The sequence below is a fragment of the Hippopotamus amphibius genome, chromosome 1 (assembly GCF_030028045.1).
Source record: "Hippopotamus amphibius kiboko isolate mHipAmp2 chromosome 1, mHipAmp2.hap2, whole genome shotgun sequence".
In the NCBI taxonomy this organism is placed as follows: domain Eukaryota; kingdom Metazoa; phylum Chordata; class Mammalia; order Artiodactyla; family Hippopotamidae; genus Hippopotamus; species Hippopotamus amphibius.
Window position 1 is genome coordinate 172,435,773 of NC_080186.1, and position 19,142 is coordinate 172,454,914.

Consider the following 19,142-nt stretch of genomic DNA (forward strand, 5'->3'; position numbering starts at 1 on the left):
AATTAGTCCTGATTTTTGACACTTTTTTTGTGTGTGTATGGGATAGGAGTTTGGGGAAGGTGGAGATTTAGCCATTTATGGTGACTTAGTTTATCAGGTACTTACCAAATCTCTCCATGACACTTAATAAATGCCATTAAGATGGAAGGGAATACACTTTAGACCAAAAAGCATATGCTGCTTTCTCACATTAGAGGTTACCATGATTTATGTATTAATTAGCACATTCTCAATCAAAGCATGTTAAGAAAAATGATGCCAGGGCAGATTGGTAAATCAGAATAAAGTGATCCTTTATTTCATATCTGTTTCCTCCTCCCTAACAGGTTTGTCCAGCTGGTTAACATAACCATCAGTTACAATTAATTTAATTGAGGAAATTTTCATACAGGTAACAAGGGCTCTGATATAGCAAGGAGATCCATTGTAAAGATAAGCTTTTTTCACATGATTTATCCATCATTTCACTTCCAGAGAATCACAGGGAATTCTAAAGATCATCTATCAAGTCTTCTGCCTCCAATCATATGAGCATATTTCAATAAAACCAAACTTATGTTTAAATAACTTCTATTTTAGGGCTGCAAAGAAGTCTTTCCTTGGCAAGTAAATGATAATTCTATTACCAACTCCCCCTAAAAATTCAATTCCTTTTCTTTTCCTCTATCACTAGTAAAACGAGTCATCATTTTGCAGATATTAATGCCAAATCTATTTGGAGACAAATATAAAGCATGTCTCAGTCAGGCGACAACTCCAGGAAAAGTGCATGAAACTCATTTTTCCTCTTGCTGCACCATTTTCTCCTATTGCCATTCCTCCCCTCTGGACCTCTGTGCCCTCCTGTTATCTTTCACTTCATCTTATTGTCAGAAAAGGATAAGACAAATTTATTATTGCTGAGGTGTTATCCTCTCTAGAAAATATTAATATTTTAAGAGAGCATACATCTTAGAAGCTTAAGAAATAAATCTCTGCAGAATTTCAGGCAGTGAGGCTGACTGAAATTCAGGAGGTAGTACTGGAGTAAGTGCTTCTCTAGGTCACACTTGGTATATATGGCCACTGATGTGATCTCCATATAAAGCCAACCCTACAATGAAACTTTGTCAGGATAGGGAATTGTAAGTTTGTAAGTTCGTTTTAACCTTTTTGGGGGGGAGTGGGGAGAGGGGGGCTGTGTGTTTTGTGTGTGTGTGTGTGTGTGTGTGTGTGTGTGTGTGTGTTTTATTCCTTAATTATTTCTATTGATCTCATCCAACTCTTTGCCAACCTTGCTGGAGTCCTGTAAGACATCTTTTTGTTTCCTTGTTTCTCAAAGACAGAAAAGAGAATTCAGCTCAATGAACATTCAAGGGGTCTAGAGACTGCTGGCTTGCTGGAGAGAAATTCTCTAAGAAAGACCTCTAGCTCTAGAGTGATGGCCCCAGAAAAGGCACATCCAACCCCATCTGGGGACCATAATCAGGAAAAGAGGTAGCTTGTGAAGGCAGAGGAGTGTCTTAGGCTAACAGAATGGTGGGTACAAGGCTCAGGCCCTAAGAAGTATGTGTCTATCCTTCAGAAAGCACAAGTGTTGGGGAGAGCTGACATTGGTGCTGGGAAAAGCAGGAAAGGCAATGGGGCAGCTGGGCAGTGGTCACATAGGGAAGAGCCAAGGATGCCATGCTGTGGAGTCTGAGTTTCCTCCTGGTATTAACAGGGACCAGATGGACAAATAAGTAGGAGAGAGGCATAGTTAGATTTGTGTTTTGTAGAAGGGAAGATGATGGTTTGAAGATGATAAGCCTGGAAGAAAGAAGACATGTCAGGTGGCTATTTTGGGTTACCCAAGTAAAAAGTGATAAAAATGACAAGGTCTTAAACTAAATTAATGGCACCTGGGGGGAAGATGAATTCCAGAGAAGTACAGCAGAGAATGCAGATGAAAGACTACCCCACCTCCATACTCCACCCAGGGGAATTTAGGAATTCTGGCAGCTCTGTGAGGGAGAGGTGGTGCACGCTTTTGTTCACTGCAGTGCCCAGCACATGGAGGGTGCTAAATAAATGTTTATTGAATGAGTCAATAAGCACAGTTCCTCCTTCCAACATAACATTTAGAACCATTTTCCAACTGGATGGAGCAACAATATCATGCTTTGCTTCTCTGAAGAAGATACGAGACGAGCACTACAACCAGGAAGCCCAACACATTACTATTCTGTGTACCTAAAATGGGGACCCTTCCCAGCTAAGGGGGTAGAAATGTCTGTCCTGCTTATTTGGGGGCAAGACAGATTTTGATGAGCTCAGGTCTGTGACTTTAAATGCCAGTCCAGATTATAAAGCAATAGAAGAATTATAGGACATCTTGAGGAAATTCTTTTGGAATGTTTATCAAACTCCAGATACAGGTTTTAATATGAGTTACTTCAGGAAACAACTTCCTACACTATATGGAAGAAAGGACAAAATAGGAAGGGAATATCTTTAAATTTGCAGAATTCTCTGGTTCAGTGGAAGCATTTTTTCCTGATAAATGTTCTAATGCTGATAAGGAGATCTGTGAGGGACTGTTTTTGCCAGGACAGGGGACAAAGAGCTCTTTGATAGCCTTCATGAGTTGCTAGGCAATGGCTGAGTGATCGTGATAAACTTCAGCTAAGCAGCTCTAAAGAAATGTTCGTGCATTTAATGCCTGATGCATTATGCCCACGGCCTCCACGTGAAATCAGCATTCACTAGGCATTTGTGATCGCATGAATGCCGTAAACAAATCATCTGGGGTGTCGTTATTTCCCCTCTCAGAGCTCTAACCCAAACTCCTCCTCTTGCTTAATTGTTTATATTCCTTATGCCAGTATTGCAATATTTGGGGTGTTAACGAAAGTAGGAAATGATTTCGATTGGATGTCTTATTCCCAAGCAACGAGCAACTAAATATCTATTAGAGCAAAGAGTGAGATTTGTTAACAATCACTGGGCTTGGTGATTACAGAAGAGAGGAACTAAAGTATTTACTCATAACATTGTCTCTGCTTGTCTAATCCTCTGGACACCCGAAGTGGAGGCATACAGCAGTGTAGACAAGTGACTCCCTGGTGTATCCATCTCTGCCCACACAATGCCTCCCTGAGAGGCATGAGTATCTTCCTGCCGGTCAGGAGTTGGTGCCACCTCATCTTCCTGTCCCCATCACCGAAGCACTGGGGTTGCATACAATGTGGAGACACTCCATAAATGGTGTCAAATCAAATTTTTCTCTTTGGATACCATAAATGTTAAAGACCCATTAAAAAGGAACTGCTATATTGGTTGCCAGTTTGAAAAATATCTTAGATAAATAATATAAATCAGAGATATCTGCATTTGCAGTGGCAACACAAAACACCAGAGAGCATGGCCTGCCTTAGAACAGGCCAAGAAGAAAGCAGACAGAACAGAATGCTGGGCAGACTGGAGATCTGGAAGCCTGGCTTTTTCTGCAGCCTTTCTTTTGGGAAGGTAAGCCCCTCTGTCCACCCTCACTTTAGGGACCCCATGTTCTGCTTTTAAATTACTCCCTCCCCAAGACCACATGACAGACTGACATATGCACGTGCTACACATTTCCCCCCACTCGCCCTAATACCTTAAAGGGTCAAACAGCAAGTCATTTGCACTTGTGGCTGATTGGGTGCAATGCACGTTGATTAAAACTCACGTGCACTTGAATTTCCACTTCTACACCACTGGACAAAGAAAGAGTGGTCTCCCCTTATTATGTCAATTCAGGCATCACAGATCAGTCCCGAAGTAGCAGCTCCTTTACTCAGCTGGTCAAACTTGGTGTGTGTGGGGGGAAACTTAGAAAGGGGTGCTGTCCTTCTGGAGAGGGACTGGAACCACTGCAGGGCTGGTTTTGCTTGCTGGGAAGAGTCAAAAAGTTGGCCTCTTGTGAACTTGTCTGCAGGTTTTCCTCCTTTCAACATCCCCCTTACTGGCTGGGCTCAGAGGAGCACCCCACCTCTCTTCCTCCTCTCCTTTTCCCTCCTCATCATTATCCCTGCCTTGCTAGTCCCACTCTCTTTCCTAAGACCCCTAGAGGTTGCTTTGGCATCTTAATCTCTTTTTTCTCAGTTTAGCATTTAACTTCTTTATTCTGGTATGAATGTATCTCAAAGCCTCCTCTAGTTTTTTGCCACTAGCTATGAGGCTTTCTGTAGCAGAAATGCCCCCCTGGACTCCAACCTCTTTAATCACTAGAGTAGCAAGGTAGAGCAGAGGCCTGCCCATAGATGGATAATTGCCACTACAATTACCAGGGTAACTTTTTAGATAACAGACAGGGCCACCAAATAAGGTTGTGCACATTGTACACTGCACAAAAGCCTCTGGCTAAAGGGCTAAGTCAGAGCAGAAATCCAGCTCGTTGCATTCTACCACCAAGAAGCACATCCTGAGGGATTTCCAAACCTTTTCCAAATTTGTACAAAAGGTACTTTATGGGCCGGCAATGGCTTCATCCTCCTCACGCACCCTCCAGATTGTCATTCAGTAGGTGTGAAGTGGAGACCAGGAATATACAAGTTAAAGGAGTTCCCAGGTGACAGTGATCTTAGCCAGGGTCGGGAACCAGGCTGGAGACTGCATATCCTCCCAGACAGCTGGAATGAAATCTTGATTAGCTGTAACATTCAGCAAAGAGGTGGTCTGGCTGACTGAAGTCAGTGCAGAAAGGAAGGGGAAAAAATCAGCATGTTTTTACTGTTTTTGGAAAATACTTTATAAAGCATATCACTCCTCTACTCTGGAAACACACATACACACATACACATACACCTAATTATATTTCATTGACACCTGGAATTTCAGAATAATGATTTTGAAAAGTCAGTCTCATTTCATGAGAGAGAGAGTGTAGCAGAGGTGTGGAAGAAGGAGCCCAGAACACACCTATATCCTGATGATATTTCATTTTTTCCCATTTTGTTTTTACTGCAATCTGCCTCTGTTTGATAAAGTAACCTATTGGCTAAACACATCAATAATTAAGGTTTTGGTTAACAACATATAATAAAAGTACATGTCTCTTCTTTTGAAAAGTGCCACATTTCTTTTGGAAATAGTATCTGGTATGTCAGATGCAACTTTTGGTTAATATTTACGGTAGTACATTTTGAAGACGTATTTTATGACTAGGTAAAATGGGACTATCAATTATAGTAGAAATAAATAAGAGTCTCATTTTCTTTAAAAAAAAAAAAGACCGTCAAACATTAGAAAAGAGGGTGAAGTTACAAGGATGGTGATGAGCCTCTTGGTGACAAAGCAAGCTGACTTCCTCAGTGTATCATGTTAGTGCCTCACTTTCTCAATGTTTCTATGTCTATTTCTTTGTAAAGAGGGATGAAGCTCACCCAATCCTTCTTTCTGGCTCCATACTCCTAGGCCAGATCAGCCTCTGCCCACAGTGTCCACAGCGGCTCAACACTGTTGCTGCCTCTACAGTATCTTGATAATTTGGTTGAGGGAAGAGCCTAAGTCCCTGTGTTAGATTTCACTGATTCCTTTACAAAAGCCTCACTGTCATCCCATGTACTTGCTACCCTCTCCGGCGATTCTCAACATTTCACTTAGAGCAATCTCCACAATAAGGAGGAAGGAAACAAAATCACTTGCTTCCCTGGTTATTTATTTTGCCCCAAACCTGATATCCAAACGAAAAGCAAAGCTTCCTGTATATTTTGAAAGGTCCTTACGAGGTACTTACTCAAAACAAGATTGTGATGAAAAATGATGAGTCTATACAGTGTTGGCAATGAAATGTTGTACTGTGTCTATAATACAGAGTCTACTCTTCTTTCCTTTTAGGAAAATAAACCAATTCTTGATCCAATTGTAGGGTGTTTTTCAGAACTTCAGGAGTTTTCTTTTCCTCTACATACATTTGCTTATACAAGTGTGTTCTGTGAGTGTGGTGGATGACCTCTCTAAGCAATGTCTCCTGGCAGCTTAGATACTTACAGACCAACAGCCCACACAGAAGATCCAGAGAAATTAGACACAGGAGCCATGAAGCAAAAAGATGGTGCGTAACAAGTGGTAGAACAAATGAAGCAGCAAAACTTCCTCCCCTTTGGAGAAGCAGACCAGTCACAGATGGACAGAGGATTACAAGATTATGTTGTGTAACAAAGCCACTGCATTCCCGCAGGAGTTCCACAGGTCTAAGGCCAGATGGGATCATTTGTATTACCCCATGACCCAGACTATGGAATGCAACTAAGACATTTTCTGGCTGGCTTCAGGCCAAATCCTATCTCCCGCTTTTCTCATGTATAATAGAGCATGCTTTTCACAGGCTGGTTCTAAATCATCAAAGCAGGTGGATACTTGATCAATGACTGGTGTGTTCAGGAACATCTCACATTTCCTCTATACTCATAAGACAAAAGTAGATTTGGTGGAATATGGCCCAAAACAAATGATGTGGCTTCTCAGGAAAGTGCTGAATTAGCCAAGGGGCTAAAATGCTATTTGCTTTGCTGTAGTCATTGAGAACTTAGTACTGGTCACTCCACTTGAGAACCTCAAGGACACTTGTGAAGTCACAAAATCTGATTGAATACCTGGAGTGATGTAGTTTTAATATTTAGTAATTAAGAGCCAAACAGAAACGTGGGAAGATGGAATTTCACATTATGAAGTCAGTTATCTCAGCCTTTGCAATCCAAGGAGGAAATAGATGGCTAGGGAGTCCTTATTTCTGTGGGTAGCTCCTAGTGACAGAAAATGAAGTCTACTATACAAGCCTTGACCTGTTTCCCAAGGTAGCTCTCAGACACTAGAAATCAAGCATACTACAGTTTTTCTCAGTTTACTCCTACCAGAAGCCAAAGAAGCTCTCAACAAATTCCAAAGGGCTGAGAGACACTACTGCGGAGGTTACTGTTGGTCTCCTATGTTCAAGGATCCAAAGACTTAATATTGTTAAGCTGGCAATATTCCTCTCCTGGATCTATTTATTCAATCCTCTTTAAATTTACACCTTGTTTCTTTGCAGAAATTAACTTGCTGATCCTAAAATTAATATGGGAATTCAAAGGACCCAGGATGGCCAAACAATCTGGATAAAGAAGACCAAAGTTGGAAGACTCACACTTTCCAATTTTAAAACTTTCTACAAAGCTACAGCAATCAAAACAGTATGTTGCTGACATGAGGATAGACATATATATCAATGGAATAGAACTGAGAGTCCAGAAATAAATGCTGTCATATTTATGGTCAATTGATTTCTGACAAGGATATCAAGACAATACAGTGGGGGAAGGAATGTTCTTCTCAACAAATGGTGCTGGGACAACAGGATATTGACATATAAAAAAATGAATTTGGACCCTTACCTCACACCATATATAAAAACAAACTCAAAGTGTATCAAAGACCTAAATGTAAAAGCTAAAATTATAAAATGCTTACAAGAATATACAGGCATAAATCTCTGTTATCTAGATTTAGGCAATAGTTTCTTAGATTTGACACAAAGTACAAGCAATAAAAGAAAAAATAAACTGATCTTTATAAATATAAAAACTTTTCTGTGGCAAAAGACACCATCAAGAAAGTGAAAAAATAACTCACAGAGGGAAAATATTTGCAAATTACATATATGAAAAGGGACAGAGAGCTAGAATATATAAAGGGGTATTACAACTCAATAAAAAAAAAGATAAATAACCCAAGGTAAAAAATGAGCAAAGTATCTGAAGAGACATTTTCACAAAGAAGATACACAGATGGCCAACAAACACATGAAAAGATGCTCAACATCATTACTTATTGAGGGAATGCAAATAAAAAACACAATGAGATAAGATTTCACACCCACCAGGATGGCTATAATCAAAAAGATAATAACAAGTGTGGTGAGGATATGGAAACCTCACACATTGCTGGTAGGAATGCAAAATGGTGCAGATGCTTTGGAAAACAAGTGTAGTAGTTCTCAAAAAGGTTGAAATTAGAGTTACCATACAACCCAGCAATTCCACTCCTAAGTGTATACCAAAAATATATACATCCACACAAAAATTGTACATGAATGTTCATAACAGCATTTTTCATAATAGCCAAAAAGGTAGAAACAACTGAAATGTCTATCAACAGATGAAAGAGTAAATAAAATGTTGTCTAGCCACACAATGGACTATTATTTGGCAGTGAAAAGCGATGAAGTATTGATATACACTCCAATATGGATAAACCTTAAAAACATATGCTAAGAGAAGGAATCTAGTTACAAAACACCACATGTTATATGAATCCATACAATATCCAGTATAGGCAAGTTTATAGAAACAAAAAGTAGATTAGTGGTTGCCTAGGGTAGGGAGAAGGGGGTTGGGGGCAGGGGGTGAGAAGGGAGTAAATGGAGAACGACTGCTAATAAGTACTAACGGGGTTTGGGGGGGGCAGGCAATGAAAATATTCTAAATTGATTGTGGTGATGGCTGTATAATTCTTTGAGTATACTAAAAACCACTGAATTCTACACTTTTGGTGAATTCTATATGTGAGTCTATCTGTCTGTCTATATACCTACCTCCCTACCTATAAAGAGGTTGATAGTTACCAGCACTGATCACCATGGCCCTCTCATAATTCTCAGAAGTCTTCATCCGTGCTGAAAATAAATCTCAGCATAACTGCCCTCCTCCCACCCCAGCACTTCCTGGACTAAGTCCTTCCATGGCAGTAGGGTGTAACAGTTAAGAGAACTGGCTAGTAGCGGTGGGACAGCACTGGTGCAAATTCTGTCTCTCATGTTTACTGACTCTGGGTCATGCCACTTAACTTCTCTTTGCTTCAGCTTCCTCATTGTAAAAAGGAGAAAATATTTTTTACCTCATAGAATTGTGAGCCTGCAGTAAGCACTCAATGAGCATTACTTATTATTATTTTTCCAGAGGCTTCTTTGTGTGCATTTTTGCTAAAAGGTAAGACCACTCCATAATTTCCTCAACATGACATCTCTGGTATGGCGGCTTAAGATTCTTCTTTAAAGATCCCGCTTCTGAAAATATGAATCATCACTGAAGAGAATACTTGGCTTGTTACTACCAATTTCTCTTTCAGAGGACTAGTTAAAAAAACATTTTGAAGGATACTGAAGAATCATCAATATGGAAACAGCTCTCTCTTACAAAGCCCTCTCTCCTTTCTAAATACATATATAAATATATTTAGACACAAATACAATATATACAAAAACACACACACACATGACTTCTAATGAGAATACAATTTTAAAAGAAAGTTTTGGTTCATGTATCTACCTCTAATCCTGTCTCCAGTTTAATGGGATTTCCCTCTAAGTTAACAATCAGCATTTAACATTTTAATTTACTTACAGAAGAAATGTTCATTGATACAGTCAGTTCATTCTTCCCAAGATCTGATAACTTTCCTATTGCATTTCCATTAGTAATTTTTCTTAATAAGTGTTTGAAATTCTATTTTTTGGCTTGTTTTGTCTTCTTAAAATACTCTTGAATTGATGTACCAAAAAGAAGAGAAAGATACCAATTTGCTTGGGAATTTAGTGCCATCTCCCAAGTCTACAGGTCCTGAGCAAAAAGAAGGTTCCATCCCCAAGACCACTGTCAGTTTGATAAACTTCCTGGCTGAAATCATGAAGCCATATAAAGAAGGAGAACTTTCTACCTTGTAGTTAGAAAATTGGTACTCAATCATATTATAAAATTTTATGACAAACATTATAGTAAGAAATATTTCTAGTGGTAAAGATTTTAATATTTGCATATTAACCATAACACTATTTAACATTTTTGCCTCACTAGGATGAACTTAGTTATTTTCATATGGTTTATTTCCATCATTCTTTCCCCATGCTCAAAAATACCACAGAGGTCTTGTTAAACTCTTCACAGCAATTCACATTTTTCCCTTGTTGATGACGTGAATTCTGATAGTTGTACTGGGTTGGCCATAAAGTTCATTCAGGTTTTTCTGTAACATCTGTGCCTGAAGGTTCAAGAGAACTGCCCTTGCCTGATTCAACAAAGTCATCCCTGGATTGTAGATTAATTAGAGCTAGCAGTAATATTTCTTGAGTAAAGATTTGTCAGCTTCCTGGAGACTTTATCATATTTTCTATTTTTTTTTTTTTCTGAAAAGTTGACCTGTGTGTGTTTCTCTGAAGTGGCAAGGAACAGTGCTAGGCATAGGTTGGCGTGTTTCCCACCTCAAGTAGCACCCTTGGCTCTCACCTGACCATCCGGGGAGGCAGCGGCAATGGCCCGTGGTGGGGTGGCAGCCATCGGCATGGCTACAGTCACAGCGCTCGGCACAGTTCAGCCCATACGTGCCATCCTGTGTGCAAGACAGCAATGAGGGATGGGAATCCCATGGTGGGAGACGACAGGGATCTCCGTCAGCCGTTTCAGAAACAGCACCCTCCCCTCCCAAACACCTCTCAGCAGCATGTATTACAGTCACCTCTTCCCTGTCTTCTTGGCCCCCAAAATATAGTCTGCAAGAGGTTAGTGTTTTTAAATCACACAAACCTGTTTAGCATATGAATGGTGAAACCAACTATGCTGATATGCTGATATACATATATGCAAATATAGGTAAATATGCCAATTAAAAGAATCTTTATCTTATCATGAGCCACAACTCATAAAAATATTGTCTTTTTGTCCCTAAAGATTTTTATAAAATAGTTCAGTACTCCCCGCAGGGCATTTTTTTTCCCCACTGAGGTATAATTGACATATATTTTATTTGTTTCAGGTGTAAAACATAATATTTGTATATATTGTGAAATGATCGCCACAATAAGTTGTCAACATCCGTCATGATACATAGTTTCAGAACTTTTTTTCTCCTACAAGGCATTCTATTCGTTAGTGAAAAGGGAAGACTCTGACCCACATAAAGAAGCCCTATTTGTAGAATCTTAAAAAAAAAGGGTACGAAGGAACTTATTTACAAAACAGAAGTAGAGTCACGGATGTAGAAAACAAACTCATGGTTCCCAGTGGATAAGGGGTTGGGGAGAGATAAATTGGGAGATTGAGACTGACATATACACACTACTATGTATAAAATAGATAACTAATAAGAACCTACAGTATAGCATAGGGAACTCTATGCAATACTCTGTAATGGCCTACGTGGGAAAAGAATCTAAAAAAGAGAAGAGCGGATATATGTATGTGGATAACTGATTCACTTTGCTGTACACCTGAAACTAACACAACATTGCAAATCAACGATACGCCAATAAAAACTTAAAAAAAAGAGGTCCTAACATTTTAAAAATAACATATTTCTATAGAATTAAGATTACGTCCGTAAATTGCCAATGAGATACATGGAACCATAAGGAGAAAGGAGCATCTTTTGTCACTTTCCCTAATGAACATCCTCCTTTCTACGATGACATCTGAACAACGTGAAGCATTCTGACTCAAGCTCCTAAGGGCGGATGGAGTGTGTGTTGGCACAGCCCCCTCCCGTGTTCCCTCCTGGACCTTAATGTTTTCACAGGCGCATCCACGTTGGTGGTCCAACAGAGATGAGACTCTTCACCGACGTGATCATTTAGTGTGTGGAAGAGGAATGAAAGCTCTGCGTTTGTAAGCCCCGCTCTTTTGTGCCAGGTCCTGACTGAGGGAGAGCACTACAAACCTCCCACAGCACCAAGCACTGAGGAAAACAGGGGCTGCAAAGTTACGAAGAGGGAGGGGCCGAGAACCAGCATTAAACAGGCAGTAGGTGTTGGGTGGCATAATCATTTGTCTAGTGCTTACTAAAATATTTAAAAAAATTTTTTAGGTTCTACGAATGTTTGCTCGGGCTTGTAGGATTTAGCTTTGCCAGAGTATGAGCCGCTAAACCATCTTCAGCCTTTGCTGATTTACTAATGCAGCTAATAATATACCAAAAAAAGGACAAGATTGTGCCAGGGGCTTTGCTTTGTCCACACGCAGACTGGAAGTGAAAGGTATCTTCAAGCCCCTCTGAAAGCACTGATAATCTGTTCACGGGTGGATGACAGGAGGCAAAGCTAACATAACTTTGTCCTAGGGGTTTGGAGGACATGGAATAGCCCCGGGCAGGATGCTCTCTAGCTGGGAAATGAGTTGCACTTATTAGGAGGAAGCCCAGGGAGAAAAGAGCTCCATGGAAGGCCCCCTCGAGGAGGCCAGCTCAGGGGGTCATGGTGTCACCTCACCATCAGATGATCCCTGGGAGGCAGAGAACACACACCACTGAGAGAATGCTTAATGGCTCGGAAGAAAGAGTGACGGAAAAGAGGGAAGGAAACTGGCCCCATGCTTGAGAGGAAGAAAGCGGAATGAGCTGTTACTACAGAATGCACCCTGTTGGCCTGCGGCAGACTCAGTACAGGGGCTTCGATGGTGGGTATCTCCAAAGCAGGTCAACGGAATGGAGTCAGCATTGGACCATGGAAATATATGGAGATTTGTGTGGCTCCAGAGATATTTGGGTTAAAAGACGGCTGTTTCCAAACCTTTCGCCACCCTTCCAAACCTTTCGTCACCTTTCTGTGACACCATCGCCATCCCCCTTTCAATGCCCTGCCACTTTCCACACCCAGAAGGTTGGAGGATTTCCATTATAATGGAAACACAATATTTGGAGAGTTGACAGGCATCCCCTGGGTGTTTGACAAACGCTGTTGACCGGATGCCATGAGGCGACGTATATATTAGAAGAGAGAAAACAAAGGGGAGCAGCGGCAGGGTGTGGGGCAGAATCAGGGTAGAGAGGAAGGAAGGGATTCTCACAAAGCTGCCTAACTGATTTCCACGTCTATCCCTTCTCCTATCCTGTATCCAATCTGAGTTCAAACAACTCAATTCTTGTAATAGTCACTTTGGTTTGGTTCAAAATCAGGTACTTTAAAGCATGAAGTCTGCAAAAATAACCTAACCCTCTGGCATCAGCTCCTCCAAGACCTCCCAGCTGAGTCATACCTGGCAGGGAAATTCACATTTCTCCCCACGCCATCCAGGTGCACAGGTGCAGGTCCCATCCAAGGTGTTGCAGGCTCCGCCGTTGAGGCACTGGCATGTTAAGTTACAGCCAAAGCCCCATGTGCCACTGGGACAGCTGATGGAGCAGTCCACCCCGTGCCAGCCTGCCATGACAAGAGCGCCAGGGCACGTGAGCAAACAAAGGCAGCAGGGAGCTCTGCCCAGCCTTTCCAAGCCACACTTCCCTTTACAAACATCTCGGAGGTGCACAGTACTGCCCCTACCCCAGCTCAGGGAGCATTGGCTCTGCCACGTAAAACCTCTATCAGAAATGAACTAAAGCACCCACACAGCCGCCCAGGGTGCCAGCACGGAGAAGCACTCCCAGACTAATGGGGGAAGAGAGATGAAGTGCCGGCACCTCACTAATGTGCAGTGATGCACGTTGTGGGGTGCTGAGTTTTGTTCAGGTCGGGAAATGAAATATTTATATGAGAGGGAGAAGGAAAGTTTGTGTTTGAAAGAACAACCCCATCTTTAAAGCAGGACCCCATGAACCATGAGCATTGAACATCCAGGATCCTGGCTGCTGCAAGGATGGATAAACACGCCCTGGCCCCCACGTACAACTGGGTGCTTGGCTGCATTTCATGTCAGGACTCCAGGCCAATCAATTAGGGGCACAGACACATGCCTGCTTGCTTACTCTTCCCCAAAGCACAGAGACTCACAGAATTTTGGAGCTGGCAATGACTTCAGAGATCATCTCATGTGAGCCTCTCCCTTTGACTCATGAAAGCAGGAGAGCTCTCCCTGGATAAGGGTCTTGCTAAGTCCAGGCACTGTATTTCGGCACAGCTGGATCTAGAATCCTAGTTAAGGTTTCTTTCCTGTGCCTTTAGGAGCTAACAGGACTAGGGTTAGGTAACAGACTCATTCACCCACTCACCTGCTTTACAAGTACAAGAGCCATCCACAGGAGAGCAGACAGCATCGTTTTTACAGCCACAGAGAGAGGAACAATTTATCCCATAGGTTCCCAGAAGGCATGGGGTAGAGCAGTCAATTCCCTAGACAGGTGCAAATAGGAAAATGCATGCAATTTTACCACCTGAAATAAGGGCAACACAAATAACCAAAAATATATCTTGTCCATGCTAATTACATCCCTCTCTAATTTTAACACGTTGTATTTTTAAGACTTGTTAAAATGTCACCACTATATTAATTGTACAGATTCCAAGGGCAATGCCAGCGGGCCTATATTTAGGATACAGTATTGAATAAGACCCAAAAAGCCTGCTGCCTTTATTAGTTTTCCTTGGTAGCAAATACAAAACCCTCTGTCCTTGCTCAGACAAGTAGATATAGAACAGCAAACCGTAGTTGTAAAATGATTGCTGATAAATAATTAAACATAAATATGAACTATACATTAAATTGCAATGCTTCCTAGATTGCTTTGTATAACATGTAATACGATTAGTGGGGGAGGCAAAGGAACAGAACACACTCAGCCAGCAGCATGATTCAATTTATTATCTGACAGGGAGCGTTAAATATAGAAGTCGGTTACCAAAGGTGACTGGAGGTCACCTCCTTTAAAAACAGAAGAGACTCTTATGGCTAATTCAAGGGCTCAGCCAAAGAACTGTGACACAGGTTAGAAAACCCTGTAAAGATCTCAGCTCTGAGACTTTATGACCCACTTTATGACCCACTCATTCTACATTATGTGCTCTGGAATAACCATCAACATTCTTCACAGTTTAATGTTCTCTTTAAAATGGGAGAAAATAATTCAAGAACAACTCATTTTCCTTTAAAACAAAAATTCCTAACCTGTTGCTAAGAAATCCTGGAAACTAGGCAAAATTCTGCTCTATTAGCTTATACGGATATTTGAAAGGTCTAGATTCTCAAAGGGACTGAAAAACTTACATACTACTAATCTCTGGATGCAAATACATAATAAACGCTAACCTGATGTAACTTGTGCCTTCAAATTGCATGGAACTAAAACAAAAAATGTTGACAATAATATATAGCGTACTTGGAAAATTTCTTTGATGTCCATAAAACATGATAAAATAATTACATAAGGAATAATTAAAATACATCTTATTTCGTGACATATATTAATTAAAAAATTAAATATTAATGCCACTGTATAGTTTCACCAGCTTGCCCAGTCATCATTCTCAGGTAATTACATCTGTCTCTTATTATTACTTTTCTCTTTATTTTCTTTCTTGTTAAGGATGTGAGGGATTTTTAGCACATTCATTGGACTTCAGAAAAGGTCACATAAATTGTGGTATCAATATGCTCCAAGTTGCACCCCTTATCTCCTTCCTCCACAGCCCAAGCCACTCACTTTGAATCCTGGGGCACAGGTGCACTTCCCTGTCACACTGTCACAGTCGGCCCCGTTTTGGCAGCTGCAGATCTGTTGGCAACCTTCCCCGTAGAATCCAGGAGAACATGTCTCATTACAGTAGAGTCCCGACCAGCCTGGCTTGCAGGCACACTCTCCAGACATGGGGTGACAGCTGAGAGACGTGGATGAAAGGAGCAAGTCACTTGCGGGTAAACATGACACCCAAGGCCTGTGCAAATGTTGCTTTAGCCATGATCACTAAATGTGTGGGTATTTCCATGCACAATAATTTAAACTTCATTCCCAGGCTTGGTATGATTTAATTAATCGGCTGAAACCTGATTGGTACCACAAATGTTGCATGAAATCAGTATCATGTTCTAGCAGGATGACTCTTACAATTGTGTCCCTTTGCCTGAAACTCATTTTAATTTCTGTAAAGTGAAAGCACTAATTTGATAAGACGTCAACTAGATGAGACTATCTAAAGAACTCCATTCAATGAACAACAGCAAGTCAGTTAACCAGAGTGATGTCCAAGGAACTCCAGAAGCAGCGACCTTTTCAGTCCATTTCTCCTCTCGGCTCCCCATACCTGGTGGCAGAGCAGCTGTCTCTACCTGAAACAGCAGCTGCATGGATGGGCCGGGCAGCCAGCTGTCGCTCCATAGCAAATGGACACGTCAGCTGTGCTAAGAGGCACGGGTGAGTGAGGCTCACACAACAGGGGGCTCTGTATCGCTCCAAACACATGTGCTTCTCGCCAGAGGAAAATCTGAACAATCAAACTAGCTCCACTCACAATTGGAAGACTGTTGAAGATGGTCTTCCACCCCTGATGGAGATAAAACCCTCCCCTTAACTTGGGCCAACAACAAAACCTACTGTCTCATCCAGACATTTGCTAAATGACCTCTCACCAGAGAACTGTTCATAGATTTTCTGCAAAGAACCATGACCTGGAAGGGATGAAGACTGAGGCTGTAAATTGCACCTCTCCCACTACTGGTCAACCTTAGTGAAAGCATATAACCTCCCTGGGCCTGACATCCTCATCTGTCAAGTGAGGGCCTCAGCCACACCCCATAATATCATTTCCTATCTCTTTTTCTTAAAAAAGATGCCTGTGGGTTAGTTTGTTATTCATTTTGAGAAATTTATTTAAATATACTTTTAGGCCCCTGCTCCAACTAAATGCTCACAAGCAAAGGCCTAGGCATCCTTCACAAGCATTACTCAGGGAACATGGCAGGAAGAAATACCCAAGCACAACTCTACATTTGAGATGGTTTCTTAGGTATAGAAGGCTTGGATTCATAAGACAAGGGTTTGAATCTCAAATCTACTTAGAACTACAAAAAGAAAAGAAATATTCCAAGTGATGGATCAGTTAAAGTAGTTTACCTTAAGATGCTGATTTAAAAAGGGGCATCTTTTAGTAGAAAATACTACTCTATATTAAAAAGTAGAAAATAATATTCATGGTATTGATATAAATGTTAAAAAAAAGTAGACAATTCGGGGACAGAGAATTGAGCTAAGCTAAAGGCAGATAGGGAAATTGATATTCAATGCCCCCCAGTGAGTGTTAGTGCAGCACACTGGTTCTCAGATTGATTGACACCAAAATTAGTATTCTGCAATTTGTAATTAGATGTAGGAAGCCAGAGCACTTTGGAGGTATGTGATGGGTTCTCATGCAGGCAGCTTAATTGGTAATGAGATTTATGTGTTGTTGTTAGAGCAGCAGCGTGGAGGTTGAAGGGTAATATCCTCCTACCTGATTTCTTTGTAAAAAACAGATTGCTTTGTGTAATATGAGAACTGGATTACACACAGATTGGAATACCTACCATTTTATACACATATAAAACTAGATAAAAATACTCTAGTATATTTTTCAATTTAAGAGTTAAATTATTACAGGTATCCAATGTAATATTGGCAAAAAAAAGACTGCATCATTGAACTTCCTTTTATTCATTTCCTTAGATATTATTAATGCTTAAATATATGACAATTAGGTGGCATTTTCAAATAGGCACATCCTGATTGCCCACAGCTATTAAATGTCCTTATTAACAAGAGCTAATATACATATCCCATGTGGAATCTCAGTGAATCTTGAATTTTGTTTTCCTGTTCAAAATCATTTCCACTATAAAAGTTAGTTTTAAGAAGTCCAGTTCACGGAGAATGTCCTTAGGCTCTATAACAGTGCTGTAATTTAAAATACTAATATCACTTATAAATATATTTAAATTCATTTCAACCTTAGGATAGCTTGCAACATAAAATGGCTACTAACGCTTTATAACTCCTCCCAATAAGAGGTGGAGTATACGGAATCTGGACTTGGTTGTGTTACCTGCTTTGTCTAAAAGGACATTAGCAAACATGACATAACCAAAGGTTTGAAAAGCATTTGCATGTTGGGGCTTGCCCTGTGTCTCTGACTGGCTGTTGGAAGCCAGCCACCACTTACAGAAGCCCAGGTTAAACTGCTAGATGGGGGCAGGCTCCCATGGGACACATGGCTCAGTCACTCCCTCACTCATCCAAATGCTAGACAAGTGAGTGAGGAATTCCACTGAGGAATTCCAGGAATTCCAGCCTCTAGTTGACCTCCAGATGAACATAGGCAGACTAGCAGAAGAACCACCAAGCTGAGCCCAGCCCAAAGAGTCAAGCAAAAAATCATCAGCTAATAAATAATTGTTGTTTTAAACACTAAGTTTGGGGTAGGTTTTTTTTTTCTTTTATGCAGCAAAACTAACTTGATACAAACTCTTACCCAAATATATGGCTTCAATATATGTCACTATATACACATCCACAGAACTCAAAATTTACCTAAAGACACTGTAAACTAATAGTTTGCATTGCATTAGTTATTTCATTAATTATAACAAAGGCTTTTCAGATAAATATACATCATATATTATGCAATAGCAAGCTACACCCTTTCCTGATTAAATGGTAAGCTAGACTTTCAATTAATACAAAGATTCTATTCCTTTTGGTTCAAGGAAACCTTGTATTTCTCGGAATTTTACATGGAAGTTCAAGAAATAAGAATAGATGGAAGGCTTCAACTGTGAATTCAAAAACACAGAGTTATATAATCAACATTCAACTGGTTTTATCAGAAATTTGTACAAGCTAATTTTAAAAATAGCTTTCATTATTTAGGGAAGCACTTCATAAGCTAATTGTTTTTTAATCTTCTGATTATTTGTTATACATTATTAGGCAGATTTTAGTGTTCTTTTGATCTATGTAACTATCAAATAAGTTCATGTATTTCTTGTTAAAGCATACATGCTTAGGTACACATGACCTATGTCAAAAGTATATGGTACTGAGGTCAATCAAATACCTGTCCACTTGCACCTTGCAACTACTAATATGGTAACTAATTCCAATAAAATCAACATTTCCTTTGCTTCTCCAACTCCTCTCATAGCAGAGATCCTTTGTATAGGTTTATTAATCTATTTGATTTCAGGCTGTATCTATGCACAATGAAACAGCACACTGGCATTAAAAAGTCCTGAGCTATTACTAATGAGGCTTACCATTTGCTGAGACAAACCTTATACTGCAGGAAAGGTGGCCAAACTCATGACTTGTCCTTAATCCTGCCAGCTCCTTCAACATTAGATAGTTGAAAAACAAAACAAAATCCTGCAGAGATTACTCATTTTTACTCCCCGAATGTTTATGTAACCTGTCATGTAAAGAGTGGCAATATTTTCCAATGAAGA

General features: G+C 40.4%; 1 protein-coding gene across 1 annotated transcript in view; it reads right to left on the bottom strand.

Moving 5' to 3' along the window:
* The window catches only part of MEGF10 (multiple EGF like domains 10), a 269,700-nt gene that overhangs the window by 25,378 nt on the left and 225,180 nt on the right, over window positions 1-19,142 (bottom strand). The window contains exons 12-15 of the mRNA XM_057736130.1: window positions 15,373-15,547; window positions 13,945-14,065; window positions 12,996-13,159; window positions 10,257-10,359 (exon numbers count right to left, since the gene is read on the bottom strand). Coding sequence (XP_057592113.1) covers window positions 10,257-10,359; window positions 12,996-13,159; window positions 13,945-14,065; window positions 15,373-15,547 — 563 coding nt within the window. The remainder of the gene's footprint in view (window positions 1-10,256; window positions 10,360-12,995; window positions 13,160-13,944; window positions 14,066-15,372; window positions 15,548-19,142) is intronic.